The following is a 27,824-nucleotide window of genomic DNA, read 5'->3' as shown; positions in this document are numbered from 1 at the left end:
ATGATTGAAGCATTGTTCTGTGATGAACTCCAAGGTGATAAATAGAGGGCTCTAACCAACTAAAATGGTTGTCCTGGGAAATTACATGAATTTGTAGCTTGACAATTTTTTTAAAGTTATTATGGGGCATTTCTGCCTTTATTATAGCTGCAGTGAGAGAGAGACAGGAAAGTTGGGGAGAGAGAAAGGGGATGACATCCAGTAAACAGGCCTTGGGCCAGAGTCGAACCCGGGCTGCTGCGTTAAGGACTGATCCTTCATGGTATGCGCTCTACCAGGTGATCCACTGGGGCACCCCGTAACCCTTACACTTTTTGACAAACCCAAAATCAATAGGTACAGCAAAAGTGGTAAACTTGCATCATTAATGTGGACATTATACTACCGGGCACATAGTGAAAAGTGCTCGACTTGTGTAAAGGGATTAATACTGTCAAATTCTCTTACTGAGGTATTTTTAGTTTATAAAAGACACATGGTTTTAGAAAGCCTACTTCATGGAAGAGTCCAGGCTTGAATTTATCAATATTACTGCATGATTGGCTGTTATCACCTGATGGTATTTCTTTAGAATGTTATGCATTTCGGCCACATCCTCGCTGCTGATGGTCTTGATAACATAGCGTTTGTCATAAGAAGTGTGGAAGCGGGCCCCGCTCCGTCCCTGGGCCTCGCTGTTCAAGGGAGCACTACGTGTCAGAGAGTTCTGCAAACATACAGAGCAAAGACAAAAAGGAAACAATTACTATGTTTATCAGGATGTACACGCTAAAATATCAGCAGTTTGTCTTCTCTGCTTTTTGACGACCCTTGCTCATCCATTATCAGCAGTTCTCTTCAGAGAACTTTTTTGGTCCGTTTCACTAAATACAGAAAATATTGAAAAGACTGAAAAGAGTCAAATCCATATTGGCCTCTCATGTTTAGATAGCTGATGGTGAAATTACATTTTCTCATTTACTTGAATGCTTAACAGAACTACTCTTCCAGTGTATTTAAATGAAGCTCTCAACATAGCATGTCCTGCCTTCTTTGTGTCTGACCAGCTCCCAGTCTCCACTCTAAACATATGGGATTCTGACCCCTACGCCTGCTGCCTGTCCACAGCTACACACAGACACAAACAGCTGCTGCCCAGACTTTGGAGCTCAAAAGTAACATGATCCAACACCCCTGGCTCAATGCCTCATTCTCCAAGAATTCCCAGTGTCCTCTGCCCTTAGTTCCCTCTCCCCTCTTCAACTCTTAGCATCAATTGCTTGAATTGAGTGACAACTAACCATTGAGGTACATGCTAAAACAATTGTTAAGATGTATTTCTTTCTTGTGTTTAAACCCAAAAAATTGTTGCAGTCTTGTGTGTGGAGGTTCCTTAAATCATGAACAAAAAGAAGCCCACCTATAGTCCAGGTCCTGGTGGAACACAGGCTGAAAATGTTTAAGAGGCCCTTTGCCTGAGGCTGGCATAGATGAAAAGCTTTCAAAGTAATCCCAGTGTTTTTGTTTTAGTTGGTCATTTTCCCCATCATGTATTTATTATAATGTGGGGAAAAAGTTTAATCTGTTTGCACTTTAGTTACCCAACCAAAACTTAATTTAATACAGCTAGCACTGCTCATTAAAGCTAATGATTACTGCTGCATCTCATCAAAAGAGCAGCCTTACAGCTGGTGGTACCCATTGGCTATAATAAGGAATATTACCAGTGTAATTAGAAATAATGCCAATAGGCTGGTTTTAAAGCAAGGTAAAAAAAAAGAAAGAAAAGAACTAACCAATAAAGCTTTTGACCACAATATGACTAGTGCCTCATGTAATGAAGTAGTTTAATGTTGAGACTGTTGCAACATCCCTTTGCACTGGCCAGTGTCTTAACACCCGACTGCCCACTCACTGCAGCCATCCGAACCCCAATGTAAACATGTGAGAAGGACAGCTGCACTGAGCTGGGACACAATGACCTCCAAATGCTGCCAACTCACTGCCTGCACTGGGAATGGGGATTTACTAGGAAAGAGTGGAAAATAAAGGCAGACATGGAGTGGTCTGAAACAAAAGAGGGAAAGGAAAAAGCGCAAAAGAGCAACACTTTCCTAGTTAAGACTGTGATCACATTTGTTTTGGAACAGTTACATGTGTTTGCTTGCAGTACGGGGTGGCTGCGATTTTTGGTACTGTATTGCCTGTAAAATTATGTGACTGTCTATAGTAGTTGGCACTCTATTGTGTGGCAATTCACACCAATCAGGTTGTACAAAGATGACAAAAGAAACTAGGCACTTAACCCAGAGGGGTAATAATGTTGCTAGGCTTGTCATTTGTGACACTATCTTGTCATACCAAGAAGTCCTGATCGTCGATGCCAAACCTCTCTCTGAGGTTTCGAAACACCAGAGGGCAGTACTCCTTGAACTTGAAATGGCTGGGCATGTTCTCCCTGTGCATACACACACACACAAACAAATACACAAACACACACACTTAGAAAAATCAGACAATACAAATTATATATTTTGAGATGCTGTGAGTACTAAAGAATATTAAAAAAAAATCTTGAAGATAAAATATATTTCATAGTGTCATTGGTTTTGTGAAATACCATGATTATAAAATATACGCAAAAAGACCTTACTTGTTGAAGAGGTGGTTGTCCACTTTGATCTTAGAATAGGCTTTGAAGTCATCTGGCATGAGCATGATGGGAATCTGAACATGGCTTAATTCATTTATCTGGGTAGAAAAACATAGGAATGAAGGAGAGATCAGTGATTTATCTAGGAAGACAGACCAGTCTAAAATATGTCAGTAAAATCACATCACATTAGACATGTTAGAAGTCTGGAATCTAACAGCCTTGGGATACTCAGGGAGAAAATGAATAAATCACTGAGGCAATATAGACAAAACACTGACAAAGATCATAACTGCTGACAAACATAAACTAAAGATCGGTGGGATCAAAACTGAAAGGAAAAAGATGACATTAACTTCATCTGGACAACACAGCATCTGATGTGAAGCTTTGCAACCATTACCCACCACTGCCACTGTGATCAAAATACAAAATACCAGTTTTCTTTTTTAATATTTCCTACAACATGTTACTGGAGCATCTCAAAAACTCTCAACACAGGGATTCTGCAAATATCAACCACATGCTATCTGTGTGCTTCACAGCTAAACTCATGTAACCTTTTTCACAATGCAATATTACCCAAACCAATAAAGTGCACGGTTCACCATACAGGCACAAAGGTCGACACTCACAGAACTTCCCATGAATGCTCAGATGACTATATCCTATTTCTGAAAAGACAGTCAGTGTAAGAGCACTTCACACATGTATGTGGTTAGGGTGTCCGTAAAAGAGTGAATCAGTTGGCCAAGATGACAGTCGGTGCAAACTTCCACCACCTTGCAGCACAAAAGCTACTCACATCATTAATGTAATTTTTTTTCTGCCATCTCATAACTGAGTAAAATGTGGTGCTGCTTTATAGAACAATAAAGCAAGTATAACAGGCAAAAAGATATATTTGCACCTGTGTATTTTTTTCCCCACAATCAAAGCAATCTGTTATCAGGACTAATTTATGATTCAGGCCAAGAGTTTTGGTCCAGGTCATTAATCAATACCAATCTTCAGCACAGAACACCTTGTGATGTGACCAGTTTATAGATTAGCTTTTCAGGATGATGCAGCCTACAGGGCTGAAGGATAACTGTAGCGGAAAGGCAAGTGGAAATGTTGCCAGAACTGCTGAAGTTCTAAAAGAGCAAGACAAGATGCGACATGCGACTGAAAGAAGGAATCATGATTTTGAGTTTTAGGAGAGCTCATGTTTTCAGAATGACATGTGGCAATGGCATGTGGCATATTTGAATCTTATGTATGATGATAATTAAACTAGATGTTATGGGCTATCAGGTGAGTTAGATTATGAACACTCAAATCATTCTGACTGCACATTTATGGCCACGATTAACATTCAACAAAATGCTAAATTACTTGAGGCTTGAATAAACCTTGTAAAATGAATAAACAGTGGGGCTTCAAACACATAAGGTACATTGCAGGAGTTTCCATTTGGAGCTGGCCATGCATCACATTGCTGTAATACATAGACCTGACATTTGTTATGACTCAGGCACAGCTTGATACGCATATGATGGGTGTGTGTGTGTGTGTGTGTGTGTGTGTGCTTACGTATTTATTGTTGGCCCGAGGCAGGGCTGCTGGCAGGTTGCTTGAATCTATTAATAGTCATTCCACCAATCACACTTGTAATCTAGGTGTACAGAATGAAGTCAAATACTCTGATTGATTGTAACATTATCATAAAATGTATGTGTGTCTCTCTACTGTACAGTCCCAAATGTACTATAAACTTTGTACATTGCTCACAGCTAGGATTGCCCGGACAAAGAAGAGGTGATGTCATATCACTATTCTAGCTGCTGCCTTAGAAGAGGTAGCCCATATTTTTTTTTACCACTGGGGATTATCCATAGCCCTGTAATGCTGTAGAAGTGTTAGATGGTGCAGAGAATGGCCTCAGCATGACTGACCCATGAAAGCATTTTGCATACTTCAGGTGACCGTTCAGAAGTGTGCTTTTTAAGATCGTATGCCTTAAACATGTTAGCCGAGTTGTATTAATTTTTGGTATAACACAAGATACAGCAACAGGATCAACACAAATACACATCTTCAAAACAAACAAGCTCATTTTGTTTTGTTTGGGACCAATGCCAACATTTTGCATTTAGTAAAGCTTTAAATTGGATATTCACTGTGTTTACAGCCAGCATATACCAACCCATATTATACATTGGTTCAGTCTGGCATATCTGTGTGATGGGAGATTTTCAGCTAACCACTTTTGCCAGCATAAGGGCTACTTGCTGCCAGCTCTTGGGTATTGAGTGTGCTTAATTGTTTGTGCTTTTAAAAGTGAGCCAGTCCAATCTGCTTTACTTGGAGGCTGCCAACAGACAGTTCCTACAGTACAGGATTGATATTATTTTAAACACAACATGCCATCATCTCCACAATGTGATAAAACAGACAATCAATGTTACCAATTTCAAAATTATATCTGTAGTAATTATATATCCCTGCTGCCTTCTCCACTGCTGTCTATCCTGGGTACACAGCACAAAAACTACATCAATTATGAGAGCGGGCCAGTGGAACAGTGGAAAGGCACTCAACCACTGGGAGAGAGTTTACACCAGAGGTTGTTTGGGGAACTAGTCCCAGATTTCTGACTGAACAGTTCAATCATATGAGTAGAAGTCTTATGAACTATTGAGCAATCCTTAACATTAAAACTCTAGCTTTTTAATACAGTGATTCAGCCACTGACATTTACTAATTTAAGAGGCCATGTGATCAAGTAGGTAATCTTCCAAGGACAACCTATTTTAATAGTAATGCTTAAATTCAGAGAATTATTTCAATTCTATTATTATTAAGTGAATACAATGTGAAGAACTCTGACCTACTGGCTTGACTGGTCAAGTGTAAAACAAACCTTACTGCTGAGCTCTGCAAAACTTGTCCAATGATGTGCAAAGCTCTGTCTTTGTCCACTATTACAACTTTTCATTTAACCAGCTCAGCAAACGTGTACTCATTTAGCACAGTATTATTTCAAGGCTGTTTACTTTGGCTATACCACTATACTGCTGTCTTAGTAGAGTTGAGAGTTACAATTCAAACTGGATATCTCTGTACTCAAAATATTCTCCAGGATCATTATAAACTTTCAAGCAATTGAAAGAAATGGGAAAAAAAGAAATAAAAGGAGGATAAGAACATAGCATTACTGTGCCTCTGAAGTAGGATTAACAACAGATGAGAATTTTTAGGAAGGAAACATCTGAGATAAAGACAAGAGAACAAAACATGTCTGAAAAAAGAGAAGAAAGTGTATCTAAAAAGGGAAGAAGGCATTTTTTTTTTTTTAAATATCAAAATGAGGGCATAAGCGAGACAGAGCAAGCAGAGGATCCACGTCCACAGATGCCATATCCTTGTATGTTTAAATGCCCTGGTGTGACAGGCGCCAACGTCACAGTGATGCTATTGCACAGATGCATTCTGGGTACTCCATGGGGAGATGTCACCTCATCAACAAAGCTGTGTTTCAAACAAGGGCAGAGACAATGCCAGATCTTACCAAGCACACGCACGAACGCACACACACAAATGCATGACCGCGCACGCACACACACACACGCACACACACACACGCACACACGCACACACACACACGCACACACACACACACGCACACACACACACACACACACACACACACACACACACACACACACACACACACACACACACACACACACACACACACACAACACACACACACACACACACACACACACACACAGTGAGGTAACTAGTATACTGAATGTTAATGCACATAAGTCACAGCAACAAAAATTGTTAACACAAATACATGCACATATAAACATGGGGTGGAAATATCTGTTAGATAAAAAAGAAAGGTAATAGGTCCCTAGAGTAGGCCAAGAAAACAATTTGTTTTGATGGCAATTGTTCTCCTGCAATTAAATGCATACTACAGTAAAAGCTGTAAAAGAGAGAATGGGAGCCTGTGACAAAATTACTATTTCACCCTATTTCCACAAAATGCTTTTGACAGTCATTATTGGTTTGGATAGTAGGCAGAGCTTTAAGTTTTAACATTGTACTACTGTTGCCCTGCGGCTAAAAGTTTTTGCCGGTGTCTACACAGAGGTGCAGCTAATCCAGTATATTGACCTGACCATCGCTTTGAGCACCTAATCCACATTAAATAACGCGTGTAGCGCTCCTATTTTATCTGCTAAAGCTCTTGTCATGATTTCTATCTTGAGCATAGTTACGCTTTTATGTTTTGTTTAATCATAAGCAGCATATCTGCTTATCTTCCTGGAGCTATCAAACTTGCAGACAAATTTCACACCACCGCTTCCTGTTTGTCTCCATGGTGATGAAGACTGGTTTTCCGGCCCAGAGTGAAGCAAGTGTGTGCTGTTGCTCCGTTGGACAGGAAGTTGGTGAAGAGAGCATGCTCTGTCAGCAACATGGCATAGTGTTATCTCTGAACAATTACAGATGGATGACTTGCTCTTAGCAGATGACAGCCCATTAATAGTGTTGACAGCACAGAGATTCTAACACCTTTACCACTTGGTACAAAAATCTGGATCCAACAACATAAACTATTGGGTCATTATGTGCAAGATATATAAAGGTGACGAAAATATTAAAGTTGAGAGAAGCCTCACCCAGAGTTGAAAATGAAAGACACAAGACTAATCAGGCATGCCATCAGGATATGCAGCCTGGAGGGAGACATTTGACAATGAACAGGAAATCTATGAATGTCATCTGTTTTTATCTTTTTTAATTTCTGATAACGCAGTTTCTGACTTTGAAGCTACAACTACAATGTGTTCCTCATGTAAAAATCTTACTGTGATGTGGCAATTCTGTCAAGTTCCTCTTGAAATGTATCTCTGTTAGTAAAGGTCAAAGATCATAGTTTTTTCCACCCATTCCAAATGGAGTCCTTCAATAACAAAATCTTCAGACACTACCCAATCCATCTTTATTTATATGCTATTTTTCCACTGCATAATTCAGCTACAGAAACCCCACTTAGACTACAGCAAGCAGAGTGTTTTAATAAAATTATTATGATAAATTATTCAGAAAATGTATTCTTCAATTAAAATTATTGATGGCTAAAACAGTAGCTCCGGTCTGCTTTAGATTGCTCCTTAAATAGTTTCCTAAACATTTTTAAATAGTGTCCTGTGGTGTTTGACAAATTATCTCTGAGAAAACAATGTCAGCATGAGCATGAATGTGGCACGAAGATTTGGACAGTATTTGTCCTTATTCTGATACTAGTATCGGAAATGCCTCAGATACTGCCTAAAATACTGGCTTGGCAATCGTCTATGGATCAATCCGTTACCATACAATGTATTGATAAACTTTATAGTTTTACACTCAGATAAAACAGCAGTTTTCCCAGAAATCAATTCTTCTTTGTCGCTCCAAAACAACAACCTACATAGGAAGTTGCACTGTGTAGCCAAATTATAAGACACCATTTCTATAGTAATGATTCTGTCTCAAGCTTTTTGATTCATATAGGTGGTTGACCACTGCAACTGTGATTACTATAAGCAGTATCCACTGTTATAAGAGAGATTCTATGGCATTTGTGTATTTCTTTCATGTTTTACAAAGTGTTTACCCAGAGCCATGTCATTAAACAATGATAGAAATCATATCACATCCATACAGGGTTAGTACTATACAGCTCTGTATACAGCTCTGTATTGGATGGTGCACAAGCTCAGGTATTGGAAGGAAAAAATGGGATCAAAACATCTCTAGTATTTGGACATGTCCCTCATTGCCTTCTCAGAACAAGACATTGTATATGTTCAGTTTTGAAACAATCACAGCTCTTACTTACTTACTGCTGTGGTATACCTTTGAGAGAGTAGCTAAAGAGTTGCTAAAAATGTATGTAACAAAGTAAAATATTTAGCATGGCCTGCTGATATATCACTGCTGTTTATTTTGTGCCCTCCATGCTTTATATTGCGCACTCCATGTCTCCCAAAGCTATGGTCTCAAAAAAAAAACCCAAAAAACCAAAACAAATAAATGCTTGGAGTGGTCACCATCTGAGCTGCAGTATTTTTTATTCTATTTACTAAGTGTACATGACATGTACTTAAGTTTCTCCATGTCCAAACTGTAATTCCACAATGCCACATTGCAGCCCAACAAAACAGAATTTCTCACAAATCAATATGTGCTTTAACTCTCACTGAGATGGCATCCCATTCTAACATTCGCATATTTTACTTTTTGGTCCTAACCTAAACTTAAAAAAAAACACAAATTTTTATATACTCTGAAGTTGAACTCGGCCTCCAGTCTGGTCTCGAGATGTTTGCTACACTCATAGACTCTGAGCTTTTGGGGTTTATTTTGAATTGGAGTGGACTTAAATATACATTTTTACATGTATATAGCTTATGGTTTCCTTCTGCTCTTGCAATTTTACCTTGAATGTAGCAAGAGTCAGGGAGGTAAACAAATCCAGAACAATCCATAAAAACATCATCAGACAAAGAGCTCACAAAGAGCTAACAAATCAGAACTGTTAAAATAGAAAGGATAGGTGAGAAAAACATGTTTTAGCTGACAGCCACAGACAGAGAGGGAAAGGGGAAGAACATCATCAGTATGTGATACTGTATATTGGAGTCATCTTGCAGCATGGCCAATGTTCTAGTGTGAAGCTGTCAATTATATGGGGGAAGTGGGATGTGTTCTAAAGAAGCTACTCCTAGAGTGAATGGCACACTACCATGCGCTTCCTCTAAGCCTATTTGCAACATATTGAATGTAAGTGGCTCTGATTAAAATGTAATCAAGACTGACTGATCATGCAATTAACCAATATGTTGGAGTGTAAATACACTAGACATGTGGTTTTGCAATCTGGCAAAAGCTAGACTCCAATCAATTCACTACTGCTGTTTTTGTAGTAATTTTTTTTTCACAGTGAGAGCTTCTGAACTCATCAACATGCACTTCAAAATGTTGTCCCAAGTAACACACATCAACCACCAACGTCAACAGTCTTGCACTTTTTAGGGAATGACTCAAAAAGATAAAAACTACTGAGCCTTAATCAACTTGTCCATATGTGTGATATACTTCCTGACCACAACGTTACAGATATTTGTACACCACGAAGGTATTCATATACAGTTTAGATACACCCAGTGAGATGGACATTTACCCTTTAACAGTCAGATAGTGGGCATCAAAGGTCACATATAGCCGTAGTAGATTGTACTGAGTTTGGACTTGACCTTTCACTGACCACTTAACTAGGCTATTACATCATTACCTGACCTGTTATGAATCCCAGAACCATTCTTAGAACCTTATGTAGCAATTCTAACAATATCCACATAAAGACAAATACAGCTAACCCCAGAGTACAACTGAAGCCCTTTTAGGAGGAAAGCCCTACACACAGCACAACAATGATGTCTGGGTGTGTATATGTCAGGGATTTATTGGCTAGGCCATAAAAAGAAATAACTATATAACAGGGCGGGTAGAAAAAAACTGTGGTGTCTGGGAAATTTACCTCATCATAAGTAATTTTGATTATCAATAAATATAGAATCTAAAGGAAAAGTCTGATAAATCACATCTACGTAAACAACTGATCAAAGCACTTTGTAAGATATTTAACATAGAAAGTGGCCATACATTTTAATTTCAAATGCCTTAATTGTATGTATGTCTTATAACTGGTGTAGCAGCACTTAAAGAAAATGTTTTCATGTAATTCTAAGTAAAGGTGAGTATATCTGCTACTTTAAACCACACACAATGATCAGCCCTGACCATGACAGCCTGTATGTGACCTAATTCTGTGGAGGACCTTTGACAACTTCAGTGTCGGGGTGAGCCGTTACTCCCATGTTCCTCCTGCTCACAGCCTCAGCAAAGAGAGGTCAGCCATAATGAGGACACACTGACAATAAAAGTGGAACAGTGGTAAGGTAAACGGACTGCTGCATCTGTGTGTATCTGTGTGTGTCTGTGTGTGTGTGTGTGTGTGTGTGTGTGTGTGTGTGCAAGTGAAAGAGACAGAGACATAGAGAGAAGAGACAGGGCCTTGGACAAATGCAACCAACTACCTGAGTAAGACACCTTAAGCATAATTAAAAGCTTAAAGTATTCATCCCTTGAATTGTGAGATGTCAGCATTCACATCAGGTACTAATAGGTCATTTAAGTCTATTTTAATCAGTGTCAGTCACACTCACAAGTGCTGAAGGAAGGAAATGTGTGTTTCCAAGTCTTACAGTACAGTATGCCAGGTATACCAAACCCCAACAGTGTATAATTAAGACAAATATTATTCAATGTAAGCATTCTCTGAGGCTAATTCGTTTTGCACCAGACATGCTCCTATCAGTGTTGAAACAGTAAATGACAGATGACTAAGGTAAAAAAAGGTAACACAGAAATTATAGTTCTCATCAACACGTCTGCACACACATAGACACAGACGGACACACACATGCAGACAGCTCAGCAAGACTATTGTAAAGTCAGTGCTGCGAAAGGCCAACTATTAAAGGATATAGTGGTTTGGACTGACTGTGCAACAAACAGGCTTATGATATATGGCCTGTCCTGCTGAGTGAATCAAGCTACTCAGCAACATGTCGCATCACATTCTGCCAAGTAGTGTGCCATAGCAGTGACTGTGGTGAAGGACACACACACAAACAAACGTACACAAGCAAGCATATGCATAAATATCTGCATTAATGCAGGCGCAAACATAAAAGAAAATGTTGTCCTTAAAAGGTTTTTGGAGATGCACACTGGAACAAACCACAAGACGCTTCCACAAGTTCTTCTATCTGTCACTGCCAGAGGGTGCCAGGATGTAAGGCTCGAGCTTTTCTGTTTTCCTCAACCATAATCATCACACATATTAGCTGTAGGTCACTCCAGCAGATATTTATAGAAACCCCATCTTATGCAATCCACAGAACCAGACTCAGCTACTCTGAGTCAGACAGAGAGGCAGGAAAGAACAAAGAAAGGGGAGAGAGAGGGGCAGGGAATGAAAGTGAGCCAGATAGACAGAATGACACAAAAAGGGGCTATGACAAAAATAGTGAATGAACCTGCAGGCTGGGGAGAGTTTAATGGAAGTATAGAAATAAAGGAGTGACACTAAGAAAAACTAAAGTAAACCTAAGGAAGCCCAAAATGAAAAGGGAAGAAAAGACTTAAAATTTAGACTTGCATAAGATTTGTCTATACTATTCAAAGTCTTCTGAGAAAATATGAACAAAAAGTTTTTATTTCATTTCCTAATTGTATGCTAAAGAGGGAAACTGAAACTGACCAACTCACACTTTTCTACCTGCACTGCTACATAAAATGAATGGCTGTTTTTTCTTGAAATGTCAGTTGAGTGGCACCATACTTTTAAGCAAAATGTCATTTTTTATAACATTTTTCCTTCTTTATGCCTGTGATAATGTAAAGCCACATGAAATCATCAACTCAACACAACTGTCCGCTTCACTTCAAAAGGACAGGAGTACGTGACATGCAACAGCACGTTATGAGCCACAGTACTCTTAGCTACGATTTAACAGTTGGTGCCTTAAACTGTGACGATGCAGCTTTCCAAATGGTGACAAATCTACACAAAGGCCAACAGTCGAACACATTCTGACATATTTCTATTCCAGCAGCACACTCTGGACTTTTGTGGTAGAATTTACTGAAATATAGATGTGAATCACTGTTAAACTTGCATTTGTAATAACTCATAAAGAGTGTTTCTTTATTCATCATAATTTGTGAACAGCAAAAAATAGGACCTAAAGAGACTAAGTGTATTTTTTATTTGTAATGTCATGCAGACTTAGAACCAGGAAATGCTTTTGTGATGATGAGTTTGAGATCAATCTTGTAGACTCTAGTTTGAGCGTTTGCACCCACTCAGCTTCAGTGGTGCTTCCAACTGAGATTTTCACTGAAAAAAACTTTTTAGCTTTGGCCTCAATTCATTTCTGTAAAACTATGAGCTGTGTAACTCATTTAGGCTCTGAAGGATGCAAGTAAAATTTCAAAGTATTAGGATTAAAGTAATTGTCAAAGAAGGTTTTTTAAGGCAAGTGGCCACACACCTTTTGCCATACAAAGAAATTTCAAGGTACATAATCCTGACTTTACTTTTCAATTGTTTCACCAGTGTTTCCACAACAACAACACTGTAATAAGTCTAGTTTCAAAGATGGATTTGACTAACAGGCTACAGTGGATATGGGGTGTAGGGGTTACATTTTACAGCACCTGTGGGCGTGTGCATGTGTTTGCATATTGCCTCTGCAGCCTGGTTGCATTGTCAGGCCTCCCCCTTTATTCATTCCTTTGCACTGTCCTAAGATATATACGTTAAGGTTACTTTTGAAAACGCCATGCTGTTAAGTAACCTTACATTAAGCTTTAAACTGCCCCTGGCAGTAACTCAGTTGCTCAATCTGGTGACCTGGCATGGAATGTCATTTTTATGTTGCCAATGGTATGAGAAACAGAGTACCTTATTAAGTGATGAGAAAAACAGCAGGGGAGGTAGCCTAAGGCATAAGAAGGAAATGTGCTGGCAGCGGCCCTGCTCTGTGTTATGCAATCCAAAAAAACAGTTTGAACATGTAGATCCTCCAAATGTGTAGATTTTTATGGTTGAGATTCAGTTGCCAATTAATCCACAGAAGAAGTTTATGGACATCCATGGACAAACACAGATAGATTAATTAAATGATGCCAATGAATTTAATGTTGAATTTGAAGTTCATTCAAAATGAAACATGGTCAGAGTCCTGAAAGACACTGCACGATGCAACTATAATATTATAGAAAGCCAAAGTAATGACATTCAGGCTAGCCTCTGTTCCACTAACTTCTGTAACTCAGAGCAATCTGTCATTCAGCATTTATTTAATGACTTTCTGAAAAAAAAAAATTAAGTGTGTCCCTGGGATATTCTAAGACAAATCTGAATCTGCTACAGCAGTTGCAATAAGAAATAGAAACCTTTGTGACTTTAAAAAGTTAAAGAATGTTTAAAAAAAACTACAAGCAGGAGAGGGCAGGTTCTTTAGTCATAACTCTGTTTCATCAATATCCATAAAACTCAACAATGACCTCTTCTAAAGTCAGTTTTTCAGCTTCTAAGTTGTAATCTCAGCTGTCTAGAAACATCTATAGCACTCTGTCTCTCTGTCCTGCTGTTATTACAGACATGTCTGAGCTGGCTGTGACCTCTTGACTCGCTCAGGGACTCGCCTCTTCTGTTGAGAGTAGTGATGTTTAGCCTGTGAACATCTAGGGCGTATGGGAAATGGTCAGGAAATGATTGTTCCAAGGCTGTATTTTAGCTCTAAGCATAGTTACAAATGTCAATGGGAGTTTTGAAAGGTTTTCTTACTTTTGGCACACAACCCACAAATTCCAGTTTCACAGGTCTCTATAGGAAAGGATTTTTTGTGTTAACTTGAGTGACAGTCTAGCTGATAATATGGCTGATGTCATATATAATGTTCATCCTTCTTAGGCATTTCAAGTGACATTTGTGTGTACCTTACTTTATCCTTCAGGCTTAACACCACAGCCAGGTGACTGTAATCCATCTACAGACGACAGCTTAGATACTGAATAACAGCTTTGAATCTTTAGCTGTCTTGGCCTCACATACAACGGGCTATCTAGAGGCTGTGTAATCCACACCAAACTGCCACCTAAACATTAAGCTAAAAATCAAAAAGTGCTGTTTAAACTGATGAAGCTAACATGCTTAATAATGATCACATCATTAGTGAGCCCCTCAGAGCAGTGTCTCTGTCACACCAGTGTCCATGAAACACCCCCGGATTCCTCAACCCAATACAGAGCTAAAGAGTTAGACAAAAATAAACTTACTCTTAAAAAATGTATAATAATTCAAATACTGTTAACATGTTAAAAAGAGGTGTGATCATTATTACATCAGTATATGTTTTCAAAGAAACACAAAGAAACAAACAGAGGTGAAATGAGGCCAAATCATCTGTGCAAAAATTGCTGGTGCATTATTTAAACAAACTGCAAAGACATAACACAGTTTAGCATCATCTCTTCATTGATGCATCAAAATTAACACAAAATTAAACATACCAAAAACAATATGTCAGACATAATATACATTTTGTAGAAAGGTAGACTAGGGATATTTACAGAGGCCATTTAGTTACAAAATTTTACAAAGTGTTGAAGTGCAAGATCAACCCAATTAAATCTGAACTATTAACCTCTTACCAAATAAATATTAATGTTCAAGTGACACCTGCTATGAAGCTAGTCGAAAATATTTATATTCCTGCCGAGATTAATTAATTCTGAATTCATTTTCAAAAGCAGCCACTGCTAGCTGTCCTTTGTCATACTGTCTACTGACCACTTCCACATGCTACAAAATCAAGCAGGACAACCACAGGCAAACATGAATAGTGAGCAAGAAAGCAGAGCAGGACTCCATATCAAAGGGCCAATATTCTTTTCCGTTTTATACAAACTATACTGTTGTCATCCATTACACTATGAACCCCATTGGAACAATTTCATACAAACCTATAAACAGATAAGTTTGAACTGAATGAATAAATGAGTGCTGCTGCTGACTTATTGCTCATCTCGTTTGTTTGCACATGTTGGAAAGCAGTTCTCTTCAATCTAAATCAGCAGATTAAATGTTCGGTAAACAGGTGGGCTTTACTGTAATAACTATGTTATAATTATTAGAAACAAGCAGAGTAAAGGATGAAGGAGAATGTAAGAATGAAGGAATTTAAAGAACTACGGATTATATAGCCTTAGTCAGTTGATCATGCACCAAATCTTTGAGTGTTATAATAATATGTGTAAAGCATTTGTAAAAGGTTTAATACTTTGGATTTGGTGCAAAAAAATATTTGTATATCCTCTGCCTGCCAAGTTACTGCTCTCTCCCCAACATATGAGTGGCCCAGTCCAATTATTCGCTAAAGGAAGAGAAGGAGAGCAGAGATAAGCTGTCTTGCATGGGAAGATCTGCTCTCTCATGACACAGAGCCCTAGGAGCTTATCCTACATGTACACAACAGGAAGCCAAAGAAGAGTTCACTGCTCTCTCTCTCTCTCTCTCTCTCACACACACACACACACAAATGCATGCAACAAAATCACGCAATACTAATATCATGGGAGTTGTAACTGCACAAAGCTTACTAAAGAAAACATAACTAATGATTTAGTGTACGAGTCCAGCAGACTTGCACCCAGTCACATTTACAGTGACAGCATTGTAGCCAACCGATGGATAGCTGTCATCTCGTACTTGTCAATCAGCTGCAATCACAGAAAGGCTGACAGTTGACAGCAAGTAGCTAAGGTTTAATGTGGCACATCAAAGTGACGAGGGAGACTCAAACAAACTGTGAATCATAATATGAGGATTAGATGGTCTGACTCACCGAATGGTTGACTCCCCACATAAGCACGCTGAGCAGAGGGTCGCTGGCACGGAAGAGCTTCACTTTCTGAGCAACGAAGTGTTTTTTCTTGGTCTTCGTTTTACTCGCAATTGATGCGGCAATGCTGCTCGCCGAAGCCATCTTAAAGCAAACTGACTGGTTAATGCAGTCTGTGCGATAATCTCAACAGTGTCTTCCCTTGAAGCTGGCACAGTGGCCACCGGCTCACGATTCACTAACACCAATACTATTCATTTAGCCAGCTTGCAAATCAAAGTACCCCAATCCTTTTCTTCATCCAACGTCCTGCACAGCTTGACTGACGATATGGCCCTTCCTCTACAGGGACTGATATGGAAAAAATACGATGTGTTTTAAGTTAATACTGCTGCTCTCCTTCGCCTAACAGTCCGCCGCTTCCCTCAGCCCACATCACAAGTCACCTCTCTTCCTTCCTTAACTCGCCTGGAGCTCTCCGCACCCCTGCGATGTAAGGTCTCACTGAGCTGGCGTTAGCATAACCGAATAGCTTGCTAGCTAGCAAACATCAACGATAAATTTTGTAAAATTAAAAAACGTATAAAACGGGAAAAGCGCGAAGCCCCGTGACAGAAGAAAAACAAATTATAATGCAGCCTTAAAACAAATTGCTAAAATGACACGTTAATGAAGCTGAATAGCTAACTAAACGATCTTGTCTACCAGCTAACGTTGGTTTCTCCGACCTTCGCTAGCAAGCCAGCTTTGTAAGGTTAGCCAACCGACGGCACAAAGCAGAACGGGAGTCCGTTCACCAGCCAGCTACCATTAGCCTGCAAGCTAACTATTAACATTAGCTAGCAGCTCACAACTAGCAAGTGGCTCAGCTGACCTCCTACGCGTTTGTGGTCAGTCCGTAGAGATGACTAGGGCATATCCTGTCTTGCCCTGTTTGAATTGAAACACCGAAGACCAGATATTTAAACGTGCAATCAACGGGTGGTTAATTCTTTCTGCAGCACTGAGGTTCATGTGTGCCGCTGTCAAATGACAGCTCGACAGAGGGGAGGTGACAGCCTGCGCTTTGCAGTGTCTGCTGCGCTGATTCGCTGCAACCCCCTCCCTTCACCGGACCTATGCTACTTTGCTGTGCTTTTTATAGCACACATGATCCTTTTTATATCTAAATTTGAATTATCAATTTCATATTGACAATTGACTTGATCAGAAATCTCAACCGAGTGTAAAAATATAAAAACTAACTGGATGTGTATCATTTTCAGGTGGGTCTATGAGTGTGAGTGTGCATGCATGAGACCAGGTCTTTGCCTTTGCCTATTGCAGCTCGTGTAATAATGCATTAGAAGAATAACCTGTACATCAACTCAGCCATCCCCCACCCGAGGCTTGCTTTAGCGTAGATTAATCACAGGCTCATTTCAGGCAGCAGTGATAATGTCCCACACCACCAGAGGTAATGTCTTTAGAGGACATTTGATTTTCTGGTGCAGACTGTGCTGTTTCCACTGGCACATTGCTGTGTCAGTGCCTCTCCAAGAGCAAGCGGCTTCACTATGCTGATGCTGTATAGAGCTCATTTGTTTTATGACTCATTCTTCACAGCAGCACTTTTACCTCAATACTGTTCCTATGACCTACACGGGACAGACTCAACACACACACAAAGCCCACTCACTCACATGATGTCCTACAAATTCCCTTTTGATTTTTCAACATTTCCCTTATTTTATGGAGGATTCCCATCTGTTTATGCAAATGTGAGAATTATGATCATTAGTTGATCAGCAAGCATACTCAGTTAGATAACTGATCTCAGTCTATCTCACAGCTTTCAAGGATTCATATTTTGTTTTTGCTGTCTTTGGCACAGTCTTGTAATTCAACATGTCACTGTGCATTATTTTACTGTACACTTTGTATTTTCATTGCGGTGTGCATTTGACGAATAAAACCCTTAACTAAACGTAGTTATAAGTTCTGACTACATTTACATCTATGTCAGTTTTGCGAATAAGCAACACTGTTGATGTCAGTCAACTTTGTCCAATCCACAAATGAAACCCAATAACGTAATATATATCTATTAAACTGGCTTGCCGATATGATAATAACCCTAAATATAGCTAACGTTCATAGTAATAAATGTTCAAACCCTTATATAGCCCAACGTGGCACCCGTTGCCTAGCAACGCAGTGTCACCTTCCGTTTCCAAAACACTAAACCTACTGTGTGGTTCTTCTGGTCGGCTAGCATTTATAAATCTTTGAGCTTGTCCCTTAGTTCGGAAAAATTTGGGTAAGTTGTAATGACTGTTTGAGATATCGAACCGCAAGCGTGCTTGTTTGTGTTGTTAAGAGTCATTTGTGAAGTCATTTGCCAAGCTGAGTAGCTGGCTAAGACGTTTGGTTAGCTTTGTAGTTTCAGTTGCTAAGTCTGCATGTATTTATATTTACCTATAATCACTAAACACTAGGCACGTTTAGTTAAAATTCAGTTTCTCTCTAAGGCCGCAGGATGGGAAAGAAAGTGAAGAAGGAGAACGAAACTCCATCCAAGGAAACGGTGAGACATATGATGAAAGCCTTGTCCTCTTTACCCTTTGATCAAGCTTAGCTAATATGATTCTGAATGGTACGCAATTTTGTGTTCACTTAAACAGACGCCCTGGAAACATACCGTGCATCTCAGGGACAGGATTATAAAGCATTTACATCTCTCTCTCACTCCACACAGTTTGAGGCACTACCATTTGAGGGCAAAACTCCAGCAACAGTAGTCCTGCTGCTGAGCTCACCAGAGGAGGACATCCTAATCAAAGCCTGTGAAGCACTCCACATATTTGCAGAGAAAGGTACAGTTGGCTACCCACTGCTAACCCCCCATATACATTTTTTTTTATTCATGGGCAACCTCCAGCTGAAAAGCACAATTTTTTGCTTGTGGCTGACCACTTGTCTGATCTTATTTCCTGACATTAATTGTAAATTCTACACCATCATCTAATATATTTTCATTCTACCCTCATGAAGACATTTGTATGCTTTTGTATATCAAGAGCAGCTGACATGTTTAAAACTATTAACATGTTCTTTGTAATAAAAAAGCCCTTTTATAATGTGTATTACCATCTTGAATACTGTCCCATTTTAGTTTAAGGCCTACTTCTGCCATATTCTAGTATAGCTTGCTCACATCTTCACTGATGATAAATCCACTCAAGCTCTGTCTGGCACCATACTGAAGTTTCCTGTTCACTGTCTCCCCCTGTTGCTAGGAGATGAGAACAAGGTTTCTCTGCTGGAACTTGGGGCATTGGAACCTCTCTGTCAGCTCATCACTCACAACAACAAGCTGGTCAGACGCAATGCCTTCATGGCCCTGGGCATCATGGCCATCAACGGTGTGTCAGACAACACGTGTCATCAATGGGGACTTGCCTACTGAGGAATTTGATGGCTTACAATGGAACTTATATAACTAGTGGCTAACTGACATGACGATTTCCTGACAGGCAGTTGACTCTGCTGAATGATTTATTGACTGGTTTCAGAATTGATAGTTTTGTTGGCTTAACAGACTGAGTGACTGGCTGATGAGTTGGCTCACTGAATATCTGACGGGTTAACTTTGTCTCTTGTTTTCATTGAAAGGTGATGTAAAGAAGGCTCTGAAAAAAATGAATGTCATTCCATCAATTATACATAAACTGTCACTTGAAGGTGAGTAATTTTGATTGTAAGATTAGTTTTATTTATTGAACACTAGCAACAATAAAACAAAGAAAACCAAAGATGTCATGTTGTTTTCTCAGGCACTTTAAAAATATTTGTTACATACAATCATTATACAGCACATGCCTACTTATACATGTATATTTCTATGTGTTCAATCCTTTATGTTTCTGTTTTGTTTGTTTTTTTTACACATATTTTCTTTTCTATTCAAGAAGATACAGTCGTCCATGAGTATGCAACCCTGTGCCTGGCCCCTCTGTCACTGGATTTTGTCTGTAAGGTCCAGATCTTTGACAACAAGGGCTTGCCATCTCTAATTCAGCTTCTATCCAGTCCAGACCCAGATGTTCAGAAGAACTCGCTAGAGATCATCTTCAACCTAGTTCAGGTTACTCAAAGTCATCATTTAGAGGAAGGTTACAGGGCTAATATGGTTATAGGACTTTTCATTATAGACAAGTAGAAGTTATATTTATCAGTACCACAAAAGCCATTAAATACATCATTGTTTTATAAGATATAGTGTTGGAATTGGTGAACTTCAAATTGTTTCAAAATCCTTGTTATCCTCTTGTCTCCTCTGTTGTATTGTATGTGTGAAGGACTACCAATGTCGCCTGGCTGTTCATGAGTTGGGCGGGATCCCTCCACTTCTGGAACTGTTGAAGTCTGACTTCCCTGTCATCCAGCATTTGGCTTTAGAGACGCTGCAGAATGTTACAACTGATAAAGATTCACGCAGTACCTTCATGGAGGACCAGGGATTTGACAAGCTCATGGATATCCTTAATAACACAGTAGGTGTGTGTGTGTGTGTGTGTGTGTGTGTGTGTGTGTGTGTGAGAGTGAGACAAAACAAGCTTTTGTGGGAACACGTATATCTTAGTCCCGACCCTTACTTTTAATAAGAATGAGAAGAAAAAAATATGCGGTGTAATAATTAATAATAACTGCCTAAACAACTGCAATTTTAACTACTATGCTGCACACAGATAGAATCAACTTCCTGATGATCTCAAATGCACCCAACTCTAGCCACTTTCAAATCTAGATCAAACACTCGTGAGAACGGTGTTCTCCTATACCTTTGGTTTCTCTTCTGCATTTTTATTTTGATTGCTGCACTGGGGGGTAGCTTACAAGTTATTGCTGCACTACAACTGTACTTCTGATCCATTATTGTTTTTGTCCATTTCTTATTTCATTTTATGTATTTAATTTCATATTATCTGTTTTAATCTTATTTTATTCTACCTTAATTGATTTTATTCTGGTTTTTATTGTGTGTTGTCTTTGAATGTCATTCTAAAGCTATTCAATGTCTTTGTAAAGTACTTTGAATTACCTCAGTGTTTGAAATGCGCTATATGCACTGGTCAGCCACAGCATTAAAACTAGTAACTGGTTTTAATATTGTTACTGAAACTACAAAATATGTTCTAAATCACATTACTAATGGTTCAGAATGAACTCTTTCAACAGGCCACAGAAGAGATACACCGATCAGACAACATTAAAACCAGTCACCTGTTTTAATGTTGTGGCTTAGTGTAAATAAACTGCCATGCCTTGTCTTGCCTATGTATGCATTTTATATTTGCACAATTAGCTGTAAATAGTTCCCTTTGAATTAGCACGTTTCCTCAACAATACCTTTTTTATCCCTATATTTTTAAATCTTACAGGACTGCGGTGACCTTCATGCTGAGGCCTTACGTGTATTGGCTAACTGTTTGAGTGACAGTGAGTGTGTACAGCTGATCCACAAGGATGGAAGACTGACAAGGCTGATGGATTTTTTAGTCAACCCCAACATGCCTGAAATCCAGTCCAGTGCTGTTAAATGCATCGCCGGGGTTGCTCAGATCTGTAAGCTAGAGGGAGATGATACATTTCTTTTAACTTTTTAACAATAGATTTGAAAGTCATAATAACACGTTTGTATGTTTAGCTGAAAATCGCATACTGCTCCATGAGCTTAATGTGGAGAAGGTTCTGGTGGAACTTCTGTCTGAGGCAGACACCGGCGTGAAAACATCTACCTGCCAGGCTGTGGCTGCCATGAGTTTCCACCTAGCCAGTCAACACCGTATCAGAGACCAGGGTACATAGACATTCACATAAGCACCATATTATCAACACGCTGACTACACGCTTCACGCTGTGAAGTGTGAATGAGTTTGATTTCTGTGTGTTTCAGGTGGTATCCCTGCAGTGGTACAGGGGCTGAGCAGTGAGAACCTGAAGCTGAGAGAGGCAGCAACTCAGGCCCTCTCTAACCTCACACATAGCAACCACCTCAACGCATTGTGAGTGACAGACAACTTGAGCGCATTTATATACACACCACTATCCTCTTGGAATGAGGCAGGTATTTTTTGTCCTATTAGATAATGTCAATGCCATTGCCACAGTAAGTTAACCAAAAAAGAACTAGAAAACTTTAAGGTGCATCAGAAGATACATGTTACAAAATTTTAACATTATAGCTTTTTTGCCAAATGTGTTAAAAATAAGTTTGCAAGCTCTAAAAATGAGGCTTTGAAGGAAGCAGTATGCCATCCTCTCCACTATTTCACTATTTCAATGATTTAATGCTTCATCTGTCTCCTCATAGTTCTCTCTCACTGAATATCTCTTTGCTCTCCCCTTCTCTCTTCCACATTTTTATTCTCCAGACAAATCCTCCTTGCACCCATCATCTCTCACTGCACTGACTTCATATTTCAATATTACTGTTTCCTTCAGTTCTCAGTTACTTCTACCTTCCATGCAGCATTCTGTCACTATCACTGTTCCTGCTGTTAGTTTTCTTCTATACACTACTTACAGTATCTTTCTGATACACATGTCCCCCATGTGCATGTATCCAGACTGCATTTATAGTCAAATCTGTGGGTTTGCAGTAAATCTTCCATCCATTTCTATGGTTTTTTCCAGTGCAGTGTATGAGGCAGGAGGCCATCAGATCCTTGTCCAGCAGCTCTATGGAAGCTGTTCCAGGACGGTAGCCAATGCTGCTGCCACACTTGGCCACATGGCAGGACAGGAAGATATCCGCTGCAGCATCTTGTCACATGGAGCCATACAAGCTCTGGTTGAGCCCTTAAAGTCCACAGATACACAGCTGTTGATCCACACCACACAGTGTTTGGCAGTGCTAGCGTGTGACACAGAAGCTAGGGCAGAGGTTGGTGTTTGGATGTGTCTCATGACTGCTCAGAATGCTGCCTTGTTATCATGATTGCGAATTACAAAAGTATAATAATGAAATTTGGAGATAAAGGAAATATCAGTTAAATTTACTAATACTGTTCTTATTCTTATCACACAACAAACATCTATAAAACAAACAAATGTTCATTATAAAAAATAGTAAATAATAGTTTACTATGAATTGTCCTGCAATATTTAATATGCTTTCCCTGAGTAACTAAAATTCAATGTCCCACATAGCTTCAGAGTGCTGGAGGCCTTCAACCACTGGTCAATTTGCTGCGATCCAATCACAAGGAGATATTGCAAAATGCATGCTTGGCCATTACTCTCTGTGCCAGTGATGTACCCACCACTGCGGAGATGTGCAAATTTGGGTAAGACACTGGAGGTCCATTGTTGAGTAATGTAAGCTACTACAATCAGATGTGGACTAAGTACACAGCTCCATTACCTGAGTCAAAGTATAGATACTCCTGGTCAAATATTACTCCAATGCAAGTAAAAGTTGTTCCGTCCCATTCTTACTTGAGTAGTACTGGAGTACTTGATTTTAAACATACTTAAGTATCCAAAAGTAAATTTCTTATGTCAACATTGTATTGTTCCACAGTGCATTTACAATGTTGAATTGATACAGCCTACTGTATGCACTAAGTTACTGTAAAACCTGCAGAATAAAAATCTTGTAGAATATGCTACAAAGCCTGTGGAAATTGACATATAAACCCAATTGAATCAACAACAGGACAGCCATTGTGGTTTTCATATTTCTTTTTTTTTTTAGGCAATGATGACGTTTGGTTGTTGTAATAACAGAAAACATTTAAAAAGAAATCTTTCTTATGCCTAAAACTTCAAATGTAAGATAAGGCCTTGGGTGCTCTGGTGAAGAATCTTCTGCCCAAAGTTTATCTAGTGTAGCCATTGTTAGGCCACTGCCAAGTTCAAACTGTGCTGTTCAGAAATGCAGCAAGCATAAGTAAACGAACTTGGTTACTGTCCACCCCTGACTACAATTCAGCAATGAAAAAGCACAGTAGAAGTGTAATGTTGGAGCATTCATCTCTTGAATAGCCAGTAGATGGCAGTATAGAACAGCATAATACATGGCCATGTGGTTAAGTATGGGTCATTTTGTTCATGTGTTTATATTTGCTTATATGTGCATTTTTATATATATCATAAATATCTGAGTATCTGTATGTGCTGGTGTGCTTGCTGTGTTTATGTGTGCCAGAGCCCTAGAAATGCTTCAGGAAATCAACCAGTCAGTGAATCGTAGTAGCAGTTTCAGCAAGATGGCCATGATCAGCCTGATTAACTGCAACTTGCCTGTGAAATACAGCCTGACAGGTCATTTGGCTTCCACTGACATTATTAGTGATGGTTTCTACGATGCCGGGAAGGTGAGTGCACTATTGCAATTTATGTGCTACAGAAGTCAATTCAAGGAATGTAGATTAAATTTGAATAAACAGGTGTTAAAACTCCAGATTTCATTTTGGAACCTAAACTTGCTTTTCAAGGTTTCAGCTATGTGATCACAGTAACAGGAAATTAGTTTTCTCTGTTCCCTCTATCTTTCACAAACAACAGATGAAATGTAAGCATTTTGATGGTTAACATATGAGGCTCATTATTTCACGTGATAACATGGTCTTTCTTTCTCTCTCTCTCTCTCTCTCTCTCTCTGTGTTAGGTTCCTGCAGGTCAGAGGATTCTGACTCTAGAGGAGCTGTCCAGGCAGCCAGTTAACCAGCACCGGCCCATCATTGTTGTCAACACAACAGAAGAGTACGAGTCCAATATCACAACACATGGATTAAAAAAATTTGTCCTAAAATTACATACATAAAATATAAAGTGCATTTCTCATCATGGCTTTCCACATATCCCTTAGTGCTTTCGTTTCACATTTCAGAAAGCTGTTTTTAAGTAATCCCAAAACTATTACAACTAACTCAACCCCTTACACTAAACATAGAGCGGGAAATTAACCGGAGCAACCATACAAATAGCAGTGGACCATTACGCTCCTGCACTATCAGCCACACCATATAGTTTGTTGATACAATTTATTGTGGCTGTTAAATCACCCTCCCCTTGTCTGCTCCAATATAGTGCTTCACTTTTCTTCCCTTCTCCTCTCTTTTTTCTCCCTCTCCCCTGTTGCCTTCATTGTACCCCATTAGCGTGGCCTCACAGGGTAAATGATCCCATTTTTTTTTTAAAGATGGTAACACACGTAGAATAAAAGAGCCTTTGTGTTTAGATAAATGGGCTTCTGAACTTACAGAACCACAAACATACACAAGTGCACATGCATGCACGACCATGAAGATGCAACTCAAGATGCTTTTACATAATACCATGTGGACTGAGACACACAAACAAAAACACATTATATGTGTTAAAGGCTGTACATGCACACACACACTAACGCTTTCAGCATTCAGATGAATTAACGTTGCCAAAGAAAACAGTACCCCCTTATGGTACCTCAGGTCCACCTCATTTCCCGCCCCCCGCCCCCCCCCCCCCCCCCCCCCCCCCCCCCTCATGCAGCATACACATGCAACATCTCAGGCATTCCTAAGCAGGGTGTTATGTAATCCATCCATGGGATCATCCATGGCTTGGTATGAGACAAGTTAAAAATTTCAAAGCAAAATCCCTCATACTAGAATTAAATCTTTTTTTTTTCTGCCTTTGTCTCCTGAGCAAACATGGTGCCTCTTAGCTTTTGCTCCCATTTGTCTGCAAGATATTCTAAGGATCTAAGAATGTAGTAAACTGGTAAGACATGAAGATGAACCAGCTCCAGAAGTTTTGCAATCAGAAAATTCTAATCGTTTTAGTCATCAGCCTTTAGTCATCACCCTTACATTTTCTTCCATCTAGAAATATATACAGTATATATATGTATGTGTATATATATATACACACAAACATATTGATACACAATATATGTATTGTATGTTGTGTATCATATTTTTAAGACACTGACTCAAATTTCTTTTTAAATGTACTGTGTCTGTCTACAGGCAGAACAAAGACGGTGACAGACAGAAAGATGAGAGCCAGCCTGGGTCTCCTACACAGAAACCATGGAAGATGATGGATGATGTCTCATTGCAGGTTCTAGTTATAGAGGCCAAAAAATCCATCCTCCGAATGAATGATGAACAAGAGAAGTATGCTGCCTTGGCCAGGTGATAAATGAATGCAGGCAGGATATAACCAACATCAAGAGATGTCACGAGGAATTGAGAAGAAAAATCATGTGATATTAATTGATTGGCAGTCATTGTTATCTGGATCTCCAGAATCATGAAAACAAACCTAATCAACACACCCTTGAAAGTGTTTTTGCACACAAACACCACACTAAAAATGACAGTGGCATGAAACAGCATCGTGCAGATCCAGATACATGGTTGATAACACAATAGATAATATACACATTGTGAAATCTCAGGATACAAAACAAACACTTCACAAATGTTGAGGGTTTCTGCATCGTAACATGGTTTTGTGTACATGGATTTGGTTGTCAGGCTGGTGAGTGAAGCCATGGGTGGAGCAGTGGAGAGGGAAAAGTTGCACAAATTCTCATGGGTGCTGCACCTCAGCCAACTCAAGTTTCAGCTTCAGTCTAATGTGATTCCCATGGGATTGATCCGCAGGGGAATCTACCGTCATAGGGCACTTCTCTTCAAGGTAACACCAAACTACATTCCACACAGCACGATCAGCTTTTTCTCACTGTGCCAGTCTTTTACTTCTTCATTTTAATCTTTTTTATCCTATCTTCCCTTACTTTCCAGGCCTTACATTTCACCATCATCTTATGACATCTCTTTTAAACTCCCTTTTATCCTCCACATAGTATTAGTTTCCCTGTTTTCTTTTCCATCCCAGTTTCTCTTGTTTCCAAATAATCATACCCCGACCTGTCTCTTCTCTCTAACTTTTCAGTGTCTGGCTGATTGCATTGGAATGAGCAGCACACTTGTCAGGGGCGAGTACGACCGGGCTTGGAACGAAGTACTCGTCTTCAGTGGGAATCCTTCCGGCAATGGCCGCTATTCACAGCCCGCCCGCTTCATAGTAGACCTTATGCACCAGCCTGGAAGCCTATTGGCAACCAATACTCCTGCTGCTGTGAAGTACCAGACTATATAGACCAACACTGCTGTGTAGAAATACAATACTATACAGAATTATGCTGTGACAAGACATTTGATTTGTATTGTACCCTATATATTTGTCAGTAGACCTTTAAACCATACAATAGAATTATTCAAATCCTGACTTGATTATTTTGGTGCATACACAAGCCAAAAAGAAAAAAAAAAGTGTTATCAGTGTTGTAACAACAGGTCAAACAAAGTCTCAACAGAGTCCAACTCAAGTAAGTTACAGTTGGTCAGCAAGTGGTCTTTACCTTCTGTTTCTGCCTCAGCTGAGGTCAGAAAATCTATTTTTGTCAGTTATTGGATCATTTATTAACCATGAGACATATTGCGTGTTAACATTACACAGCACCAAAAAAAAAATCATCTTATGTGGTCTTTTTTTTTTTTTTTGGGTAGTTTTGTTGGAAAAGAAATCTTAATATTTACCGTCAGCCTGGTTTATTTTGCCCTAACTAAGCTCACGCGTTAACATTATGATGCTCTTTGCGCGCTGCCTAGCAATAAAAAACC

General features: G+C 39.4%; 2 protein-coding genes across 4 annotated transcripts in view; one reads left to right on the top strand and one right to left on the bottom strand.

Moving 5' to 3' along the window:
- pip4k2aa (phosphatidylinositol-5-phosphate 4-kinase, type II, alpha a) overlaps nt 1–17,200 on the bottom strand; it is a 31,574-nt gene extending 14,374 nt beyond the window's left edge. For all 3 annotated transcript variants that reach the window (XM_056364059.1, XM_056364060.1, XM_056364061.1), the window contains exons 1-4: nt 16,162–17,200; nt 2,633–2,730; nt 2,341–2,437; nt 554–706 (exon numbers count right to left, since the gene is read on the bottom strand). In XM_056364059.1, coding sequence (XP_056220034.1) covers nt 554–706; nt 2,341–2,437; nt 2,633–2,730; nt 16,162–16,302 — 489 coding nt within the window. In that variant the 5' untranslated portion in view covers nt 16,303–17,200. The remainder of the gene's footprint in view (nt 1–553; nt 707–2,340; nt 2,438–2,632; nt 2,731–16,161) is intronic.
- A 1,173-nt stretch (nt 17,201–18,373) lies between these two features.
- armc3 (armadillo repeat containing 3) lies at nt 18,374–27,695 on the top strand. Its single transcript, XM_056365047.1, has 17 exons — nt 18,374–18,457; nt 18,669–18,724; nt 18,896–19,013; nt 19,437–19,562; nt 19,813–19,881; nt 20,109–20,284; nt 20,499–20,693; nt 21,582–21,765; nt 21,848–22,000; nt 22,097–22,205; nt 22,837–23,086; nt 23,353–23,489; nt 24,353–24,521; nt 24,815–24,909; nt 26,160–26,327; nt 26,673–26,835; nt 27,094–27,695. The coding sequence occupies exons 2-17, from the start codon at nt 18,677–18,679 to the stop codon at nt 27,298–27,300; spliced, it is 2,367 nt and encodes a 788-aa protein (XP_056221022.1). The 5' UTR covers nt 18,374–18,457; nt 18,669–18,676; the 3' UTR covers nt 27,301–27,695.
- Nucleotides 27,696–27,824: the final 129 nt, after the last annotated feature.

The sequence above is a fragment of the Seriola aureovittata genome, chromosome 20, assembly GCF_021018895.1.
Source record: "Seriola aureovittata isolate HTS-2021-v1 ecotype China chromosome 20, ASM2101889v1, whole genome shotgun sequence".
In the NCBI taxonomy this organism is placed as follows: domain Eukaryota; kingdom Metazoa; phylum Chordata; class Actinopteri; order Carangiformes; family Carangidae; genus Seriola; species Seriola aureovittata.
This window is presented reverse-complemented; position numbering and strand designations above follow the sequence as displayed.

Bases quoted from the DNA above. Each gene is read 5' to 3' on its own strand.
- armc3 (XM_056365047.1), top strand. From the start codon at position 18,677: ATGGGAAAGAAAGTGAAGAAGGAGAACGAAACTCCATCCAAGGAAACG. The intron at 19,882-20,108 runs GTGAGTAATTTT...TTTCTATTCAAG, and splicing joins ACATAAACTGTCACTTGAAG to AAGATACAGTCGTCCATGAG. The intron at 26,836-27,093 runs GTAACACCAAAC...CTAACTTTTCAG, and splicing joins ATAGGGCACTTCTCTTCAAG to TGTCTGGCTGATTGCATTGG.